This window comes from Gastrolobium bilobum, unplaced genomic scaffold (genome assembly GCF_033153095.1).
Source record: "Gastrolobium bilobum isolate Gb01-03AN ecotype WA unplaced genomic scaffold, APGP_CSIRO_Gbil_v1 utg7917, whole genome shotgun sequence".
Taxonomy (NCBI): Eukaryota; Viridiplantae; Streptophyta; class Magnoliopsida; order Fabales; family Fabaceae; genus Gastrolobium; species Gastrolobium bilobum.
Genome location: NW_026898898.1, coordinates 391,647 through 414,172, shown reverse-complemented (window position 1 = coordinate 414,172; position 22,526 = coordinate 391,647). Strand labels below are relative to the sequence as shown.

Below are 22,526 nucleotides of genomic sequence, written 5' to 3'. Positions count from 1 at the left end.
AAGTGTATCGATCGTTCCAAGTATTAAAAAGATGAGTAGAGTATCGTCTCCACGAGGATTGAGGCACCGAAATTATTATAACTAGTCCTCTCTTGTTGGATTAATAAAAGTGGTTTAAGAATAATTGTAGGTTGTGAAAATTAAGAAAAATTCAAGAAATTGTGAATAATTTAAAGATTCTCTTTAAAAACCTAAGAACAACAAATTAAGATTGAGAAAATATTTAAAATAATATTGTAGTAAATAGACGCCAACACTTTTATGATCTCCGCCTTGCAATCTGAATTAATGTTTACATTTAATTTAACCATTGATCAAACAATTCTCCATCTTTTAATTGATTAGTTAAGCCCTAATTCCTTAGTGATCTTAACTGTATTAACCCTATTAGAATCCTAATCCCTTAGAAATCCCTTTTTAGGTTAGACTTTTGAATCAATGAATCCTTAACGTTTGCGTTTCATGTAGCCTATCCCTAGTGCATACATGAACAATTACTTTCCTTTTTGTCTGGAATTAGAATACCAATATCCCTATTGAAAACCCTAACCCTCGCAATCCCAATAGAGTGATCAGTTTTAGAAGAATTAACATATGAAGAACAAAGGAAAATAAATTCAATTGGAATAAACAATATAAAATTAATCAAACTACAAGGGGTTCACATCAAGGGTTGTGACCCTTACCACAATAATGAAAGACTAGTCAGACATATTCATGTCTGACAACTTTAATATAAAAGAGTTCATAAAAGAATAAAACCAGAGAAGGAGAAGAAGACTTCTTGAATCTTTCAATCACCAAGAGTAGTTCTATGATCTCTGCCTTCAACTCGAATCCTTGTTTTTCTCTCAGTCGTATTGTTGATCCATAATTTCTGTCTATTTAGCATCCTTTTATATTCCTTCTTGCGCGTCTTCCAAAATTGTCCTTCAAAGCACGCAAACAGGTTTTCCCGTAAACTAGCGCGGACTCGCGCCACTATGGCGCAGGATCGCGCCAACATTAAAAACACGAGGTTAGCTTCCCGCAAACTGGCGCGGACTCGCGCCACTATGGCGCAGGATCGCGCCAAAACTCTGGAAATTGGCTTAGAGAAACTGGCGCTGACTCACGCCACTATAACGCAGGATCGCGCCAACTTTCTGGAAAATGGCAGTAGCACTATTGGATCAAATGGCGCGATTTGCACCATACTCAGCAACTTCAACTTATCTCCTTCACTTCATTTTTGGTGTTTCCTGTTATTAAAATGTATAAATTGAGTGAGAGAATGATTGAGAAGGAATAATCAGTATTTATAACATTTATGACTATTTTTCAATCATTATTGATTAATTCCTTGCTTCTTTTAGCTTAGAAAGCATCATATGCTGGACGCATATCAATAACTGTGCCCAAAAAATAATTATTTATTCTTATCAATTACTCAATTAAAAGGAATGATCATTCAATGTTTTGTAGTATATCATTATTTTAATGCTATTTATGATTTATTGTTTCGAACCCAGTGAGTAGTTGGCATTTCATATTTTTCAACAAATTATTATTGGTTGAGTTGAAGTATTATTGAGATTAAATACGATATAATAAATATATGCTTATATATATGTTAATTTTGTGAATAATTATTTATACTCATACAATTAAGCTGGGCATTTTTGTTTGAACTATTTATATGATATAATGAATGATATTTTGATATTACCCCATTCAACTTCAACTATGACGTTTTTGTTAGAATATTAAATGTACCAACTTAAATATTTACCAACTCTTCATCTAATATATATGTCACAAATACACACACCTCAGATAATCGATTTAGAGGTAATTATAGAAAATATAGATAAATAGTAATATAGACGCAACTATAAGAACTTTTTTGTGTGTGGATAAATATTTATATTTATCACATGCTGATATAAAATGCTGACAGTTAGAGGTGAAAAATTGGGCCCGGCCCGGAGGACCGCCCCGCCAACACATTTTTATAATTAAGTTAAAATTCCTCCATTCTTTTTTTATAGTTAAATTTTTAAATCTAATTTCATTTGTGTAAATACAAATTTGTAAAATTTCAAATACTAAGGACACAAATTCTTGTAAAAAAATAATTATTTTTTCTTATTTTGTAAATTTGATATTGGAAAATGAAAATCCATTTCTGAGAAATATTGAAAGAAGTCGAGTCAAATTATGTAATTTTTGAATGACTCCAGGGCAAACTAAAATGCAACAATATATTTTTACGATTTGCATTAACTTTTATGAGACAAACAAATCGAATTATTTTTTTCTCGTGCATGGCATAAGTAATATACTAGTTTATGTAAAATCCTAAATAACATAGAGTCTCTAATATGAAAATTTAGTATATATGTAGGATATGTTATTATACATATCTTAATCTCCAACACCATTATATCATAATCTCAAAAGAAAAGAGAAATATTATATTTAAGTTGAGATTCTGATCTAACGGTATTGGAAAGTAGTAAGAAATGTAGACATGAAAAAAAAGTAGGTAAAATAACTCATCACTGTATATATATAGGGGGCATAATTATTTTGAATAGCCAATCACAATTTTTTTTATTAAAATTAAAATACGAGTAAATACCCTTTTTCGTTTCTAACAATTTTCACAAGGCCCATTTTAGTCCCTAGCAATAAAAAAGGCCATTTTTGGTCCCTGATTTTTTCAAATTAGACCCACGTTAGTCCTTCTGTTAATGAGACTCTATCGACATCATTAACGTTTCTCACTTGACCGTTAAGTTGCTGACTCAGATTCTAAGTACATATAAAACGCCGTCGTTCCTTCCATATGGCTGTTTTATTCTCTTTTTTCTTTATTTTTGAAAAACCCAACACACCCATCTTCTTCTCCACAGCCAAACTGCCCCTCTCCTTCTCTGCCATGCCTCCTGCCATGATTTTTCTTCCTCTCTCATCCATGCCTCCACGTTACTCCTCCCTCATTCAGAGAGGATAATAGGACCATGCTTGATAGAAAAGAGTTGTTTAAGAACACTTTGAGGAAAGCGAGAGTAATTACGACGCACTAAATGAGGGGTAAAACAAATATATGAATTGATATGTCAAGCTGTAAAAGTCGTAATTAACAATTAAATAAAATAGTAAATTACAAAATGATTTCATCTTATTTATTCATCTTAAAAAACATTCAATGTTGTTCATGACCATTATTTTTGTTTGTTGGATACAAGAAGGAAAATACTCTTACTGAGTATCTATTAATTAACATCTTCAGTTTATCAAACAACCACTAAAAATGGTAAGCGATGTTTTTGCATCCAGACACTAGATGCCAACTAAGCTTTTCTTCTGCATGTGTTTTACTTGTCTCAAACAAACTGCTAACATAGTAGCTTCAAGGAAAGAAAGAAAATTATTTACTTTAACGAGTTCTCCAAATCTTATGCGTGTTTTAAACCTCAAATACAGAAAACGGTCATTAAAAAGGGAGAACAAAATAAATCCCTTAAAGTTCATGATCAGCTTACAGTACATACAAAGCCAATTACTTTGCTAATTATCCTGGAGAGGAATGAAACAAATGTTCAGGGGAAAAATTATTGTAGAACCACGGTAAGTACAAATTTTCTTTCACGGCAATATAATTGAGCCAGGATCTACAGAATTAATAGCTTATAAGACGACTCAGAAAACACTTAACTGCAAGTCTTCAGTTCATTCCAGGGCAAAACAGTAGATTAAGCAAATAAGTCATTCAGCCTACAACTGTAACATTGTCACGCACGAAAAAACAAAAAAAGTTGAATTATTTGCATAATCAAGTTTATAAAATATGCATATTGCAAAAAATCTCATCGTTGTTGACTGCTGGTTCAGTTACCGGTTGTCCAGTAATAAATGGCTAAGGTATGAATAACCAATTTAAGGAAACCATAGATAACATCAGAAATTCTAACTTTACCATATAACATGAGATTTCATTTCATTATATCTAAGGGAGTTGGACAGTAAAACAAAAGAATCAAATCAAAAGAGTAACTATACTCACCGGACGTAGAGGAAGACCAGAGGGACTCAGAAGAGGCCGTGGCACAACCCAGTCCTGAGGATGATGATATCGACAAGCTAAACCAAATTTACGGTCCCCTGTTCTCAGATAGTATTGGCATTCAGGTTCACCAGGTCTTTCAGGAAACACTTGTTCCTTCTGGCTACTGCCTGAAGGACCAGTAGAAGAGGGTAGAGGAGTGTATGGTCTAGCAAAAGCTGATGTTGATGAAGACAACTGGGTCACTCCATATAGAGGAGTAGCCCCGACAGCAGGTTGAGCAACTCCTTTCTGTCAAGCATGGTAGGAGGCATGGTAGAGAAGGAGAGGCGCAGTTTGGTTGTGGAGAAGAAGATGGGTGTGTTGGGTTTTTCAAAAATAAAGAAAAAGAGAAGAAAACAGCCACGTGGGAGGAACAACGTCGTTTTATATCTACGTGGAATCTGAGTCAGGACTTAACGGTATAAGAGAGAAACGTAAATAACATGTTAGAGTCCCATTAACGGAAGGACTAACGTGGGTCTAATTTGAAAAAAACAGGGACCATAAATGACCTCTTTTTTATTGTTAGGGACTAAAATGAGCCTCGTGAAAATTGTTAAGGACGGAAAAAAGATATTTACTCTTAAAATATTTATAATAATAAGTATCATTAAAATTTCCTTCTATTACATGCTATTCTCAAGTCTTAAACAAGCCACAATAATGGCATATTCTGCCAACATAATACACGAGGAAGCTGAATTGCACGATTTTATTGATATTATTCCAGGTCACTTTCCTCGTCAGGGCTACAATGGTTGTTCTAGGCCAAAACGGATTCAAACATGATCTCAAGCTCCCTCAAATATATAGTTAACGAACACATACTTTTCTTCCAGCTGGTAACCATCAACCAAATCTTTGCCCTTTATTTGTAATTGCCTTGATCATTCTGGAAAATCTCAGCTCGATTGTTTTGTGAATTGCTCTTGAAGAAAATAAATCTATCTAAAACTCCTCTCCTCTTCATCTTAAAAATTTGTTCTCTGATGCAGGGCCTTAACTAAATAGTTTATTAATAAAAAAAATTAAAATTGATCGAGTTTACTGCCCTATCCTAGGTTCTAATCTAAAGATTACAACCTGTTACCACAATTGTTGGCAATATGATATTTTTCTTTAATTGAATCATAATATTTTATAAATATTTTAATGAATTTAAATACAACTAATTAAGATGGTGATTGTTATTTTTTAAAATTAATAAGGATATATTGAGAAAAGAAAAAAAATTAAAATAAACTTCATTTTATGTCATGCGAGTCAATTTCTAACCAAGATGAAAAAATGTTTTTTTTTTTTTGAAAAATTAAACTATAACACCCAAAAAAATGTTTATAATGAGTAAAGGTTCACCAATTTACCTAAATAATTTCATTAGGCCTAAAATTAGAAGCACTGGATTAGGCCCAGTTGAAAAGCCCACACTTACAACAATTATAATAGTAATAATCAAAGCTTGCATGTTCCCCATCAACACTTGCACGTTCCACCTCAGTAAGAAAAGAAAAGAAAAATAGTGAAAAAATGAGACATTAATTATCAGGTAATTCACAGAGCTCATTTCATTGAGATTTAGTGGCTTGATTGTACATTAATTATGGGGTAATTTTTTTTTTTTTTTGATAGATATATTATCGGGTAATTTTGTTAACCTTCTAGGAGTATATTCATCGTTTAATATTGTACGGGACCCACACACAAAAAATTACATGTTCTGAAATCACATGTTTGGTTGGCAAAAGAGAGATAGTGAGTTGAAGCAAGCATCAGTTGTGACATGTGAGGCATGAAAGAGAAAGCTGGTGAGTGAGTGAGAGGGTGCAGCATTCAAGACCAAACTTCAAGCATAGAGGATAATAGTTTTACCTTGAACTGAATAAAAAGACCAACGGCGATCCTCTCCGGATTGCTTTGGTTCCACAAGCGTCTCTTCTCAATCATTATTTGGAATAATCTTGTAAGAATTAGACCGGACTGACCGAGTCAATTCGACATCCAGTGAACTGATCATTTAATCGGTTCGATTAGTCTCGAATTTTTTTTAAAAATAAATTTCAAAAAAATAAATTACCAAATTAATGATTGAGCTAATTTTAATAACATTAATTTAAAATACTGAAACATTTCAAAATCTTCCTTATTTTCTCTCCAAATTATATTTCAACTTTGTTCTGATCTTTTGGATATGCTTTTTCTTTTATTCATTTTTTAATTTTTTTTCCCAATGCCAAAACACATTGAAATTTTGGCTGAATTATTAAATATTCAAATATTTTTAAAAAATAATTAAACTATAAAATATGAAATTACACGAAACTGATATCGAAACAAATTAAAAAAAAAAACTGTTGAATGAGGGCATTAAAAAGTAAAAGCACAAGGAGCAATTTGGTACAAGGATTTTTTTAGAATTCTCGAAAAACTGAAAGTAATAATTTTATTTATTCACGTTTGGTACAAGATTTTTAAAATTTTTCCAAGAAATCTAATTTTTCTGGGATTTTATTTTGTGTGTAAATTTTTTTGAAAAAATCATCCAGGAATACTATCCAGGAGGTGATATTTTAGGATTTCTATGGCAAGAAAAAATTTAATACAACTAAACATAGTATCAAGAAAATTAAACCAATATTCTCAGAAATATGTTAGTCTACCAAACAATTTTTTGATAATATTTTCAGAAAACTCATTTTTTCATCGTATTCCTAAAAATCGTAATTTGTACGTAAATTTTTTTTTACATCTACCAAACTGCAACGCCACGAAAAAAGAAGTTAAAGCGAGAGTATTTTTAGTGTATTGGTGCCGCACTCGGTGGTCAGTAATGGGTATAAACACTCTGTTGTTTATTTGATTACTGAGAAAAATTAATATAAACACGGCCTATTTAGTATAAATTTCATAGGAAGCAATAGCCAGAACCGTGAACAGAGGTTGCAAGATTTGATTAATATTATTCCAGGTCACTTTCCTCATCAGAGCTACAATGGTTGATCTTGGCCAAAACGGATTCAAACATGACCTCAAGCTCCCTCAAATAGTTAACGAACACATACTCTTCTTTCAGCTGGTAGCCATCAACCAAATCTTTGCCCTTTCTAATTGCACATTTGATCTTTAATCATATCTAGCTTGGGAAGCATGGAACTCAAATAATTTTCCTTAATAACTTTCTTCATATTGTAAAGGTAATCATCCAAGGCCTTCATTGCTTTAACCTTCTTCTGGTACTTAATATCTTCAGCTTTGTAAATTTCAGCTTCCTTACACATTCTCTCAATCTCTTAATATCTCTCAGTTTCTTCAGCTTCCTTACCTTAAATGGCCATAGCTTTACATCATTCTGAATCATGGGATCGTTGTATTTCCTTCCGATTAACCTCTTTGCATCTGCAAAGATAAAAATGAAAACGATGGTTTTGTATCGTTGGTACTGCTAAAAGGAAATGAGAGAATCATGAAAAAAGAAGAAGATGAATTACCAAAGACAGTGTTGGATGGATTGATGGCTGCCTGATTTTTGGCAGCATCGCCTATCAACCTTTGTTTGTCTGTGAAAGCAACAAAAGAAGGAGTGATTCTGTTGCCTTGGTCATTGTGGAGTATCTCAGCTCGATTGTTATGTTGCTGGGCTTTTTGACCACTATAGCCTTTTTTTAATAATTAATTATCAAATTGACCCTATTTATAAACTATTTCAAAAATTTAACTTCTTCAGAAAACATAACACCAATCTGCCCCTGTTTGACCGTTGACCATGAAGCCTACCCGGGTACACCCCTACCTACCCGGGTAAATTTTAAAATTTTTTACCTACCCGGGTACACCCCTCCCTACCCGGGTATATTTCTTGAATCTGGAAAATGTTTGAATTATTTACCCGGGTAGAGAGGGGTGTACCCGGGTAAATAATCATAACTCAAGCTTTTCTCTTCTTGCTTTTCTTCTTTGTTTCTGGTTTCTTTTTCAAACCTTGCAGAGTCATTTTAAAAATGGCCAATTTCTGAGCATCTGAGACAACCCTCTCCAACATCTTCCTCTTGCCATCTTCAGTTGTCTCTTTTACAGTTTTCCACAACTCAAGCTTGTTAACGCCCAATTCCTTCACCTCTAATTCTGAACATTTTTTTGAATTGTCTGACTGGTGACATGTAATAGCATCCTTTGTTGGAGCAGAACCTTGATTATTTGCTTCACTAATCTCAGGCATATGATCCAGTGGAATATCTTTCATCAATAACCTGTTTTCAGATTTTGTTCTCCATGCGTTAGTCCTTCAATTTAGAGATTTTCATTTGCTGTTCACACAAAGAGGATGGGCGCACACAACCAGTTTATGATTATTTACCCGGGTACACCCCTCCCTACCCGGGTAAATAATTCAAACATTTTTCAGATTCAAGAAATATACCCGGGTAGGGAGGGGTGTACCCGGGTAGGTAAAAAATTTTAAAATTTACCCGGGTAGGTAGGGGTGTACCCGGGTAGGCTTCATGGTCAACGGTCAAACAGGGGCAGATTGGTGTTATGTTTTCTGGAGAGGTTAAATTTTTGAAATAGTTTATAAATAGGGTCAATTTGGTAATTAATTATTAAAAAAAGGCTATAATGGTCAAAAACCCTATGTTCCTGCCATACTGCAACACATGAGTAGGTCGTGCCAAGATCAATGCCTACAGAAACTCCCTCGAATTTATTGGCCATTCTCTTTCAAGTGAATGAAGGTATATAGCTAGCATTGTTGAATATCTTGGGTTGGTTGGCTTTTATATCTGTGAAATATGAAAGTTAGCTGAACCTGTCCATGTTAATATAATTACAACTGTTTACATGTATGCATCTTGATTCCACAAAATGAATTTATGACTTCCTATCAGAAGTCACGACTTAAATTATTCCCATTAACATCAATAGAGTCCCCTCGTGCACAGTGCACATCTGTACGCGGATTGGAAAATTGAAAAACTGAAAGGCTTCTAGTAATCGATATGTTATATTATTCTACATTGATTATATTTTTCTTTCTAGATGACAAGGTAATCTTTTATTATGCGTGTAAGTTGTTATCCAGTGTTTATCGTCTTTATATTTACAAGTTTATCATAGCGTGAATAAGTTATTCTATCTATTTTGTTTTTTCCTATCGTTGTTTATCACTTTAAAATATCATTAGATCATAATTTTAACTTTTTTTTGTCTATCTTTACTTATCACTCTAAAAGACCATTAGATCATAATTTTAATTAACATTTATTTTTCTCTTTTAATCTACGGTGTTGAAGAGTGATAGAAAAAGTTAGAAAAAAAAAATATAGGTAAAAAAACCTATCACTTAATTTAATAGTTTGTGACTTCTCGATCTCTTTTCATGCTGCTATAATTTATGCACGAAGGATATATTTTATGCATGAAGGAAAATAATCTCCTTTATATGCACACACATGACTATTGGGCTCCTTGGAAGGAGAATCGCCTATTCTACGTGAATTGCTCTTGAAGAAAATAAATCTTATCTAAAACTCCTCCTCTTCATCTTAAAAATTTGTTCTCTGATGCAGGGCCTTAACTAAATGGTTTATTAATAAAAAAAATTAAAATTGTTCGAGTTTACTGCCCTATCTTAGGTTCTAAACCTTACAACCTGTTACCACAATTGTTGGCAATATGATATTTTTCTTTAATTGAATCATAATATTTTATAAATATTTTAATGAATTTAAATACAAATAATTGAGATGGTGGTTGTTATTTTTTACAATTAATAAGGATATATTGAGAAAAGAAAAATTAAAATAAACTTCCTTTTATGTCCTGCGAGTAAATTTCTAACCAAGATAAAAAATAGTTTTTTATTTTGAAAAATTAAACTATAACAGCCAAAAAAAATGTTTATAATGAGTAAAGTAAATAATTTCATTAGGCCTAAAATTAGAAGCACTGGATTAGGCCCAGTTGAAAAGCCCACACTTACAAAAATTATTATAATAATCAAAGCTTACATGTTCCCCCCTCAACACTTGCACGCTCCACCTCAGTAAGAAAAAAAAAATTGAAAAAATGAGACATTAATTATCAGGTAATTCACAGAGCTCATTTCATTGAGATTTAGTGGCTTGATTGTACATGATCTGTTTGATGCAATGTCTGAGTTTGTTTCTATTACAATACAATACCACGTTCCAAAAACATGTTTACAAGTTGTTTGATATAATGTCTGAAAAACGGAATGCTTGTGCTGATTCCTGGCACACTTAATCTTGCTGGTGCTGGCTCTCTTCTATCTGTCATTGTCCTTGTCGTATAAGGAAGTGATGAATAATTTGCTTTATCTTTTTTGTGGATATCTTGTAGTAATTTACTGACTGTTTGATTTTGAGAATTATGGCATCAAGTCATCAACTCTATGGTTGATTTAATGAAATGTCAATTTTAACTTGTTTGAAATCTTTCCAGCGTGGATGTTGATTGAGCTTTCCCTAACATGATCCAATCATTTTGTTGATTTGGGTTTAACTATTGATAGGGGACTTAGGTGAATGACTTGGTCATTTTTTGAATGATTAAGCATTGTATTCCAATAAGTTGGATCCCACTGTGTGTTATATACTTATATCAATGATTATGGTATTTAGTATTTAAAGTGGAAATAATTTGGTTAGTCCTTCTATGCTATATGTCCACACAGATACATGCCCTGATGGACACACTAAATACTAACTTTTGGGCTTCTTCAATACAAGGTTTTTCTAATATTTAGCAATTCTGTGTGTTGTTAACTGCATTTACTTGGGTGAATGAATTGAACGAGTTATTTTTCTCTGTATATATAATTACTCAAAGGTAAGTAATCAGTATTGCCAATTTATTTGCTTGTTTTGTTTCTGATTATTTGAAGGTGTTGCTTTGCCCAAGTTTGTATTTAAATCATTTTGGGTGACACAAAAAGTCAGAAACATTTTGTGAGGATGAATAGAAAATTTGGAGGTGGAAGGCAGCCGACTGGGACTCCTTCACTGGCTTGGTCCTGTGTGGTCGTTATCTTTTCTCTTCTTGCGGGTGCCTCTGTTGTCCACAATATCTATAAGCCTAATCTTGTAAGCTTTTTCTTGCTAACACGTTCATGGCCTTCTCTTTAGCATATTTTTGATTCATTGTTGTGACTTATGAGTTAAATATGCATAAGGTATGTGTTTTATTTGTTGACGTTGGAATTTTGAATGCTTCATGTTTATTATAACATATAGGGAGATTATGTACTTGATTGAAACCTATATAATTTGAAATATCATTTCTTTCAAATTGTGAAATAACTTTTCACTTATGTTGCGAATGTAATGCACAGTTGAGACCATTGTTAACTATTTTTTGTGACGATATTGCCCATCCTTACATGAGAGGGTCAGGGGAGCATATTGTACAGTAACTTGAGTTCAACTTGCATGATTTCATATACATGTTAGATACGTTTCACCACCTGGACAATATATCTCAAACATTACATGAAAGTCCATACTGTCATAAATTCAAGTCATTATATCCAAACACTGCGATATATTGCATTTGTAATTGCACTTTCATATTTTTCTTCAAGCTTCATATCATGTCATATATTTTCATTTTGAATTTTAATTCTCTGCGCATTGCGTTGTAAAGAGTAAAGTACTAAACCATTGATGAAATAATAAACTCGTTATAATGTTATAAAATACAACACTTAAATAACAAGTCATGGATATGTATCCAGTATATTCTTTTGATTTTCTTATCAACATTTATCACTTGCACTTTACTTCCTAAAGTGCGTAGGGTGCACTTCAGAGGACCTATAGATCATTTTGCCATAATGTTATTAATTAATTCATATTTTGTCCTATGTAGACATTGCCTCCAGCTGATGGAGTTGATGGGACCAAGCAGAAACTAGATGACAAAGAATGACCATCTCCCCGTTTGTGAATTCTTTTTTTATTATCATGAAGATGGCCTAGTTTTAAGGCCTAAAATTTACTATGTCTGCAAGTAAGCCTGAGATACAGAGGATTGTTCTCTTCATATTGTTACTTTATATTATATTAGTTCGGATGGAGAATTTTAATTCTTTTTTTGGAATTTTGTTTGTAAGGACTGATGTGTTAGGGATCAGCACTCTTGTGACCAGGGAAAAATAAGGAAGTTTCTAGAGATGTTCAGCATATTTAGAGTCATTTATAATTCACTTTTTTTTTTCTTTATTAAAAAGGAAAAAACTTATTTCTTACAAATAAGTACTTCTAAATGTTTTTAAGTGTGTTTGGATGCAATATTAAAAATACCAAGGCAAATTTAAAAAGGAGAAGTTAAATACCCTCTTATGTTCTCATGTCATAGGAATAATTTTTATAATTATAAATAGAAAAGACTATTACTTAAGCTTTCACTCGCTCCTTGACTTTTTTGTACCACTATACCATCCCTATCATCTCTAAATCGTAATAGTGTCAGTGTGTCACGGTTTCAATTGAGGGAAAAAGTTGTATTAGTTAAGTAAATATTTGGTTGTATATCAGCTATTTATACAGTCGTACATGATAAGGATTGATTGTACTAGAAATGATGGATAGTATTTATAACTACTATTAATGCAACAGAAATTTATATAAGGCGCGGTGTTTGATGGGTTTAATACGCTCATGTGTTTATATTGAATATCATTTGGTTGTTATTCAAAGCTTTTTATTATGAATGTCCCATAACTAATCATAGTTGTTATTTGGTGAAATTTTAATTTTAAGAAAAAGTGGTCACATGTTGTGTGATGTAAAGGTCAAGCTTTATTCCAGATTTCCAGTACTTGTGGGGTTGAGAAAGGGGTGCATTCTATAAACTTGTGGAAAGTTAAATGGTTAGTTAGCTACGTTCCCCTTCACAATATAACTACAAACTTGTTCCCACCAACTTTAAAAGTCCAAGCAAGCCCAATGATACTTTTTAAGTCTGCCTTTTTGCTGTTGCTTACTTGGAAATTGGCTCAATGATACGAGTACGAACAAGCCCAAACCAAGAAAATAAATTAATTATAAAGTACTCAAAATAAATTAATCTAAACATAAGCAAATTCTTTCAACTGTCCGTCCAAAAGCTTTGATTTTAATAATTAAAAGTAAGGAGTACACATCTCTAATCTGATAAAAAAACTGTATTGCCTTCTATTGAATATAAATATGACCTTTGCTGTTTGAGTTTATTAAATATCAACTTTGTTCTATAAGATGGTATGTATTCTATTGTATAAACATTTACAATGAGATCTAACATAATGAGCAAAATGAACCTTACGGGTTTATCAACTTATATTTTCAATTTCATTCTATAATCTATAACACCCGATCTTATTTTATATATTGCACAATATAAGTCCTAATTAAAAAAAAAAAAAAGAGCTTAAAAGTTCGAATCAGCTGTTTGAATTTTCGCTGCAATTCTTGCAATATCTTATTATATCCTGCATAACAATAAAATTCAGGATCCGAATACTCTGAATCATGAATGTAATCTCAAAACAAATACATTTGAATTAACTGATATTTGAAATATTGTTGGTAACTGTTACGACACAAGCCTAGTTTATTGTTACTACATAAGTCTATTTTATTGGTCTAACCTTTAACGTCACACCTCTTCGTCACTAAAGTAAGACAAATGTTATCTCACCATACTAAATTTCATTGTGCATTTCATGCATAAGTTAAGAATGTTTCTCACACTTTGTGAAATCCACAAGGACAAAAATGATTATGACTCTCTCACTCATCGTTAGAAAATCTTTTTCACATATAAATACTCCTAATTGTTATAGAGGAGTCACTTTTTACATATTATCTTTCAATTTGTTACATAATCAAAATTTACCTACAAATTCAGATCTACTCTCTCTCGTAAGACCGTAACCATGATTCCCCTTTTTCTTCTTCTTTTGATATAAGTGGTAATTGAATACACAACCTAATACAATTTACCCAAACTCCTCCCCACTAGTGACTTGATGACTCTCCTTATGAACCTAATAAAACCTAATACACTATAAGGGCTCGTTTGGAGCACCTGATAAGGAAAATAGGATAAGATAACTTATCATATCCTACTCTTATCTCTTGTTTGGTGGGTTAGTAGGATATGATTAGCTTATCCTATTATCTCATTTTATCCTATCCAATGCATGATTTCTTATCCTATGGGAGGAGCTGAGTTAGAATTCAATAGGATAGGATATCAATATTAAATATCCAATAAATTCCCACGCTACCCAATATATCTCCACCTACTCAATATATTTGTATTTATTGCATTGTATTTTCTTTTTTCTTTTTCCTTTCTCCTTCTACGTAATCTTATCATATTGCTAATCAGGTGCTCATCAAACACAGGATATGATATAGGCTTATCAGCCTCATATCATATCCTATCCTTATCAGCTCCATATCATATCCTACTCTTATCCTATCATGTCCACCAAACAAGCCCTAATAGTTTAGTATCAATATATTTAATGTAATTTTTGCGCCGCGCCTTGATAGAGTTTCACCAACTTAGAAATGAAACACTTTTGTGCTGGCTATATACCTATATGGTACTCGAACTTGTGCTTAACCTCCAATAAATCGTCCAATAATTGATCTTGACATGCCTAAAGTCTGAAAAACTAACTAACCATATAAAGGCAAATACTGGGTTCATCTACGAGTCACCGTTTGTAAGACCACAACTAGTAATATATGTTTATAATATCCATTCCTTTTTCTTTTTATTCTATCTTTTTATTTTGAACACAATGCTTTGCTGGCAATTAATGCTTCGCTCTTCCTCCCTCTTGTTTTCCAATCCCATCCCTTTCAAATATTTGCTGGCAGTCTTACAATAGAATGACTTGACAGAGCATATTCAGTTAGGATCGAAGATTTCTTTAGTGCTGAACAACTATTTGTGGTGTGCTGGTTGCAAAATCCATGCATATTTTATTGTAAAGTGGATACTATAAAGTGAAAATTGATCATAAAAAAAGGTTGCATATCCTAAACAAATGGTGTCCCTCGAATCTTTCATGGTTGCCACTCCATCATTAGAGGAAAGGAGTGCTTTAACTTTTTGTAGTCCGTTCTTTTTTATAAGTATGAGCGAAAGAATAGGCTATTTATTACAGACATTGACTCAAACAAATTCTACTCTTTCTCAAATTATCATAATCCTTCAAATATAGAAAAATATTATATTTACAAAAAAATTATTTATAAATTACGCTAAATATGACTTGTCAATGTCATATTTCAATTAAGAATTTATGACCGGTCATACTTGATGTAATTTGTAAAAACAGTTTATAAATGAATTTTTCCCCTTAAATATATACATATTCTGTTGTACCCGCGCTAATTTCTCTTCCTCAATCTGTTGTTACTTGTTTTTTCATGCATTGTGTCCGAAAGTTATGCTGTTATTTTCGTCCAATGTTTCTTTTTTCTTTCTTTTTTTTCAATTTTGGCTCTAACCTCGTAATTAATTTTGCAAAAAGAAAAAAAGCACCAAGCCGATTGAATAAAAATAAAAATAAAAATTTTAAGTAATTAAAAAATCATACAAAATTATTTGGAGAGCGGATTTATTATATTTTACTTAATGAAAAAAATATCTTTAGTAAAAGCAATAATCATTCATTAGAAACAAATAAAAGTATATAAAAAAGCAATAGTTATTTCCAAGATTCTTCTTAATTTCATAGATTTAATATATAGAATATTTTTTTAAAAACGGATGAGATTAAAGAGAGTGAAAAAAAATTAACAGCAATTGATTTAAATCTAATTTAACAGTAATTAAAAAATAATAAGAGTGATAAATCTAAATGAATGATAAATATAACGGCCTTATTTGTTAACTACTTAAAAGAACAAATAACTACCCAACAAATAATAATAGTCATTTAAATGTTTTTTAATAACTTTCTCCATCTTTATAAAAATAAAAGTATTTATTATAGTTAGCCACTAGTGAAAATAAACAACTATTCAATGAATATTTATGTATTTCTTCTTTAACTGCATGAATAATATAAAATTTTGTTTACAATTATTAGCTACTCAACTATTACACATATGACATCACATAACTACTCTACAAAAGGTAATGTAGCCATTTTTATTTTAACTATAAATGAAGCTATATAAATGTAATATATCATTAACCAGTAATATTTATTTATAATTTTTTTAATAAATTTTTTCTTTATTAATAAAATTAACAAGTAATTTTATTTGTTATAACTACCTAGGGATGGCAAAAGTGACTCGTAACCAACATTGAGCCACGTTGGGTTGACAAGAAAATAAGCTGACAATTCGAGACAGTTCAAAAAAAATTGAGCCAATCCGCAAATTAGTTCGCGAGCTATTCATTTTTTATTTATTAAAAAAATAAGGGGGTCAGATGTGTTCAAAAAAAGTAGAAACCTAAAAAATAAATCCTAAACGCATTCTTTGTCGTTGTTGCCTTCGCTGCTTGGACTTGAAATATTTTGTTTGGAAACTTTTAATGAAGTATTGAACCTTTTGTGATGTATTTTTAGTTGTAGTTTTGGTCTTGTAATATGATAATTTAATTATACTCAACAGCTAAATATCTTATATCAAGTGTTTTCTTTTGCAGTAAATATCTTATATCAAATGAAAATCATTTCCTTAGCTTTCTCATCACATGTACTGGATAAGTTTGACAATTTTAATTTTTTTTTCTATTTTTTCGAGGCAACCCGCGAGTCAACTCTAACCCGACTCATTTCTTTTTCGAGTTGCAAATGGATTGGGCAGGGTCGAGCTGGGTTAGTCCGTTTTGCCGACTCTATAACTACCCTTCACATTTGAGTTGGGAATTACATTATTGGTTTGAGAATCGCTATGGTTTTTTCAAATTTTTTTAATTTAATTTTAACTCATTATCAATATAATATATATTTTTTTAAGTATAAATATAAAATGTTTTTAAGCTATTTATATTTTAATATATTAGTAAAAGAGTTTTTATTATGACTAAATCCCGACTAAGGATTAGTCACGGCTAAAAGAATTAAAAGCTACTAATATTGGATAGGGGTGTTTATCAACCGATCCAAATCGATTCAAACCGCGGTGACCGAACCAAAAAACCAATAACCGAATAAATCGAAAACCGAAAAACCAAAAACCGAAAAAAAACCGCAAATTTTAATTGGATTGGATCGGTTTTTGGATGGGTTGATGAAAACCGATCCGATATATTAATTTTTCTCTACCTACTTGGGTCTTTCTCCAATCATAGCCCAAAAATTTCTAAATCCAAAACCCATTAACCCATCAACTAAACCAAAGAAAAAATCTAGTCGCATTTCGTCAACAAAATTTTATCTTTGTAGAGCTTCATATCTCATTGTCAAAAAAAGAAAACTATATTATAATTTAGTAATGCTTTTGTATTTCAAAAAAAAAAATATTTACAAAGTCAATATATACAAAAGATGTTATTTGCACAATAATTATGAAATAAATTTTAGGATTTTTAAAAAACCGAAAACCGATCCAATCCAAACCGAAAAAAATTGGATTGGATCGGATCGGATCGGATTTGAAAAAGAATCGAAACCGAATGAATGATTATATAATCAAACCGAAGGGATTGGATCGGATGATTTTTGCTTACAAAACCGATCCAATCCAGACCGCAAACACCCCTAATATTGGGGAACCAACTCATGTCAAAGTGATATTAAGTTGATATAAAAAAATTAATATCTTAAATAATTATTATGATAATCATAGTTATCAGTATCGTACGATACACGATACGATTCACAAGCACAACGATATGTATCGTAGGGTGTATCAGAAAAGGATTTGTATCGGATGATACGATACTGTATCGTATGATACAATACGTATATATGATATGAAAATTAAATCCAAATTTTTAATTTTAATATAAAAAATTTTGATTTATGATTTAAATTAAAAAATCTAAAATATTATTATTAATAAGGAAATAAAAAATAATTGTTCTTTTAAATAACATAAAATTATGTTATTTTAAGTAAAAGTTGTATCCCTCATGATTTCTATTGTTTGTGTCTAATTCAATTCTTCCGGTGTTTGGTTTGCCCTGTTCCTATAAATTAAAGAAAATAAAGATTTGATTGGTGATTTAAACTCAAAAATCAATATAAAAAATTTGTATAATAAAAGAAATAATTAAATAAATATTTTAAAATATTTTTTATTATATTTCTACATGTTTCGATTTAATATTCACGAACCACACGGTATAAAAAATGTGTCAAACTATTGCTATTTAACAACACTTTACGATAATAGGAATAGGGGCAAGCCAAACACCATAAGAATCGAACGGTCAGCATGGCATCTGTTGCTTTTTTATATTGAAACTCATTCTTCATCCTCATTTGGTCTCTCTTCTTCTCCTCTTACCTCTGTGCATTCTCTTCAGCTCTTTGCCTTCCATCACTTTTGGCATTTCCCTTTCCAAGGTCCGTTTCTATTCCTCGATCCCGTTTCGGTTTCGCTTGGATCTGTTCCCTTTTGAATTTGCAGCTTTGAATTTTGAGTTTTTTTTTTTATCATTTCGCATGGATCATTCTTCGTTTTGGTTTTATTGGTTGCTGGGTAGTTGGATTTCAAATGGGTCATTCTTGGATTTTGATTTATTCAATTGTGTGTGAGAAATTTATCATTTTTCCTTTTTCTATTTTTTTTTTTCTAAATAAGAAAGGAAATTAGCTGTTAGAGGGTTGGATTCTTGTTAGATTTATGGTTTTTTTATGATTCATTCATTTTTTATAATCTGTGTAGTTTTTAATTGATCGATCTGGGTGTTTTTATGTGGTGGGTATTTTTTTTTAATTTTTTTTTTTTTTACTTTGAAGAAAAAAATATTTTTGATTGGTTTAAAATTGAATTATTACATTATTCACTATTGGTGTTTGTGTTTTTGAGATTTTTGGTCAGTGAGGATGGATCTATCATTGTTAAGCATGTTCTGTTAAAAGTTGTTTACAGATGAGTAGGGAAAGAATCTGAATTTGTTGTTTTGGATTGAGAGAACAGAATGATTTGCTGTTTACTTTTTGACATGATGCAATTAATTAACAATAGTTGGAATGAAGGTGACATTGCTGAACCTTCCTCTCAAAAGAGAAAGAAGAGATACTGAAAAGGAAATGTAATAATGTTATGCTTGTGAACCCTTTCTTTGGATATTTTCAACGTTCTGAGTGCTCCCCCACCCTCTGAACAATCAAATATTATGGTTCACGGTGTTGTTTAATCAACTTTTTATTCTTTTGCCAACCTCTTTGCCCTTGTCCGACGAATGTAGGATGTATGTATGGGTGGGTGTCAGTGGTGGAGTTGGTACGTGTATCTGTGTTACTATGTTGGAACACATTTGTGTGTATTATGCAATTAGATATACTAGTTTCTTTTCAAAGTTCAGTATCTATCTGATGGTCATTTACCCAAGTTGTTTATTGCTTGCGGCAGTGTCCATGATATGCCAGTACAGTAGTTTTTTGGTCAACTTATTGGATGTAAATTTGAAATTGCTGTAGTAGGACTAATATGCTCAATGGAATGGAAAAATTAAAAAAAAGAAAAAGATGGGGATGTATAAGAATAAGATTAAAGCATCTATGTTTATCCTTTGTGTTATGCATGGTTGTAACTGCTTAGCTCACCGTTTGTGTGAATCCTTGGACATCTTTTTTGTTTGTAAACTATAACCATTATTGAAATTGATTTGGCTAAATTCATGGTTTAATTATGATATCCTATCAAGGAATTCTTGGCTTCGGGATATTGCTTTGTCAGTTTGTCATATTAAGTTGAGGAAGTGGGGAAAATAAAAAAGATTATTGTAGGTCTTTTTGCATTTGAAATTCCCCTTTGCTCTATTATTGGCTGTGTTTATAGAAAGTTAGAAAAAGTGAACATCTACAGAGTATTCGTCATTTTATCCTGCAGATAGTAGAAGATGGCAGAAGCTGAGGATATTCAACCTCTTGTTTGTGACAATGGAACAGGAATGGTTAAGGTGCAGCATGGATCTTCTTTTATATTAAGTTTGTTTAAAAATATTACCCAATGAGATACATATGTAGGTTTTATTGGAATTTCATTTTACATTAATCTTACTTCTGTGAATTTGAGAAAATTAATTGCAATGTAACTTTTCAGGCTGGATTTGCTGGAGATGATGCCCCACGTGCTGTGTTTCCCAGCATTGTAGGTCGTCCTCGTCACACTGGTGTGATGGTTGGCATGGGCCAAAAAGATGCATATGTTGGTGATGAGGCACAGTCTAAGCGTGGTATTTTGACTCTCAAGTACCCCATTGAACATGGAATTGTGAGCAATTGGGATGATATGGAAAAGATTTGGCATCATACCTTCTATAATGAGCTTCGTGTTGCCCCAGAAGAGCATCCAGTTCTGCTAACTGAGGCTCCTCTTAACCCCAAGGCTAACCGTGAGAAGATGACCCAAATCATGTTTGAGACTTTTAATACCCCTGCTATGTATGTAGCCATTCAAGCTGTTCTTTCACTTTATGCAAGTGGTCGTACAACTGGTAAGCAATTTTTGAATTGTTTGATTAGGTTCGGTTTATATAATTTGAACTTACCTGGAGGTTTTTAGATTGAGATTGCCAAATGACGACATCCATGTGCATCAAGAAAGCCTCTATGTTTTATGTGCCTTTTTCAGAAACATTGGTATAACTGAAAATTATTCTTTTGATTGGGTATTGTTTCACTCAATGCCACTAAATGGGGGAAGAAGCACCTTGTGTGAGCTGGGATGCATTTTGAAATTGTAGAAAACTGTTTTGAAGCTATCACATGTCCTGTAATTGACTTTTATTTATTCTCTGCAGGTATTGTGCTGGATTCTGGTGATGGTGTCAGCCACACTGTACCTATCTATGAGGGTTATGCCCTCCCACATGCCATCCTTCGTCTTGACTTGGCTGGTCGTGACCTAACTGATTTCTTGATGAAAATTTTGACTGAACGTGGGTATTCTTTTACCACCTCAGCAGAGCGTGAGATTGTGAGGGATGTGAAAGAAAAGCTGGCTTACATTGCCCTTGACTATGAGAAAGAGCTGGAGACAGCCAAGACCAGCTCTTCCGTTGAGAAGAGCTACGAGTTGCCCGATGGTCAGGTAATCACTATTGGTGATGAGCGTTTCAGATGTCCAGAGGTTCTGTACCAACCATCCATGATAGGAATGGAAGCAGCAGGCATTCATGAGACAACATACAACTCCATAATGAAATGTGATGTTGATATCAGGAAAGACCTGTATGGTAACATTGTCCTTTCAGGAGGAACAACCATGTTCCCAGGCATTGCTGATAGAATGAGCAAGGAAATTTCTGCATTAGCTCCCAGCAGCATGAAGATTAAGGTGGTTGCGCCACCTGAGAGAAAATACAGTGTCTGGATTGGTGGTTCTATCTTGGCATCCCTTAGCACCTTCCAGCAGGTTTGTTCTGTTCCTTCATTCTTATCTCTTTATTGGAATGTTATTGTGAGATGCGTTCAAATAAAAATATATGATTGCTAATGAGACAAACTATTCTTGAATGCAGATGTGGATTGCAAAGGCAGAATATGATGAGTCTGGACCATCAATTGTGCACAGAAAATGCTTCTAAAACTGTTTTGAGAAATAGGGTTATTGAAGGGAAAGAAAGACTACTGTTATGATTCCTTGGGAAGCAGTGCAGCTTGAAACCCTTTCATTCTAGCTTTTGTTATCCGTTGATGTTATTATTATTTATGTTGGGAGTGATGATTTGCAGAAGGCGAGGAGTTGTTTTTTGTTTTTTTCTTTTCTTTTCTTTTCAAAATGGTCCAGTTCTTTTCTCTATTTATAAGTTTTTGACTGGTTCATTCTGCCTATGAATTAGCTGGGATTATTAAACTACTCGTGTGCCCTTGAATTTATATGCAAAATTATAGTCCTTGATCTCCTTGAGTTACAAATTTAACTTACCGAATGCAATTCCTAGTTAATTCACTGCAAATTATATATCTTGCAGCTCTTATCCCAGCTGTAATTTAAAGTTCTTTTCCTTCATTCGTAATGTTTTTATTTTTTGTAAAATTATTTTTGTTCTTTTAACTGATGTTATGAGCAAATCATGTGATACTAGTTTTCTTTGTAGGGAAATATTATTTGCAATTTTTTATTCTCATCGTCCCACTGAATTCTTTGCAATTACCCTCTTCATTTTATTTTATTTAGGACTATTCAATTTTATAACGGGTGAAATTATTTTTATTTGTTTTGCCCTTTTTTTTATTTAATTTGGCTCCTCCATTACTAATTTTTCAGTTGTATCTTTTATG

General features: G+C 32.2%; 1 protein-coding gene and 1 long non-coding RNA gene across 3 annotated transcripts; both read left to right on the top strand.

Annotated features, from left to right (window-relative positions):
* Nucleotides 1-10,120: 10,120 nt before the first annotated feature.
* On the top strand, nucleotides 10,121-12,264 carry LOC133285130 (uncharacterized). Of its 2 annotated transcripts, none has more exons than XR_009747975.1 (3): nucleotides 10,121-10,172; nucleotides 10,992-11,190; nucleotides 11,975-12,264. It is a non-coding gene; the product is annotated as an uncharacterized LOC133285130 (long non-coding RNA). The 2 variants fall into 2 exon arrangements; XR_009747974.1 differs by lacking the exon at nucleotides 10,121-10,172 and adding an exon at nucleotides 10,779-10,836.
* A 6,218-nt stretch (nucleotides 12,265-18,482) lies between these two features.
* Nucleotides 18,483-22,168, top strand: LOC133285136 (actin-97-like). Its single transcript, XM_061482310.1, has 5 exons — nucleotides 18,483-18,638; nucleotides 20,131-20,200; nucleotides 20,344-20,737; nucleotides 21,044-21,657; nucleotides 21,764-22,168. The coding sequence occupies exons 2-5, from the start codon at nucleotides 20,141-20,143 to the stop codon at nucleotides 21,827-21,829; spliced, it is 1,134 nt and encodes a 377-aa protein (XP_061338294.1). The 5' UTR covers nucleotides 18,483-18,638; nucleotides 20,131-20,140; the 3' UTR covers nucleotides 21,830-22,168.
* The last annotated feature ends 358 nt before the right edge of the window (nucleotides 22,169-22,526 follow it).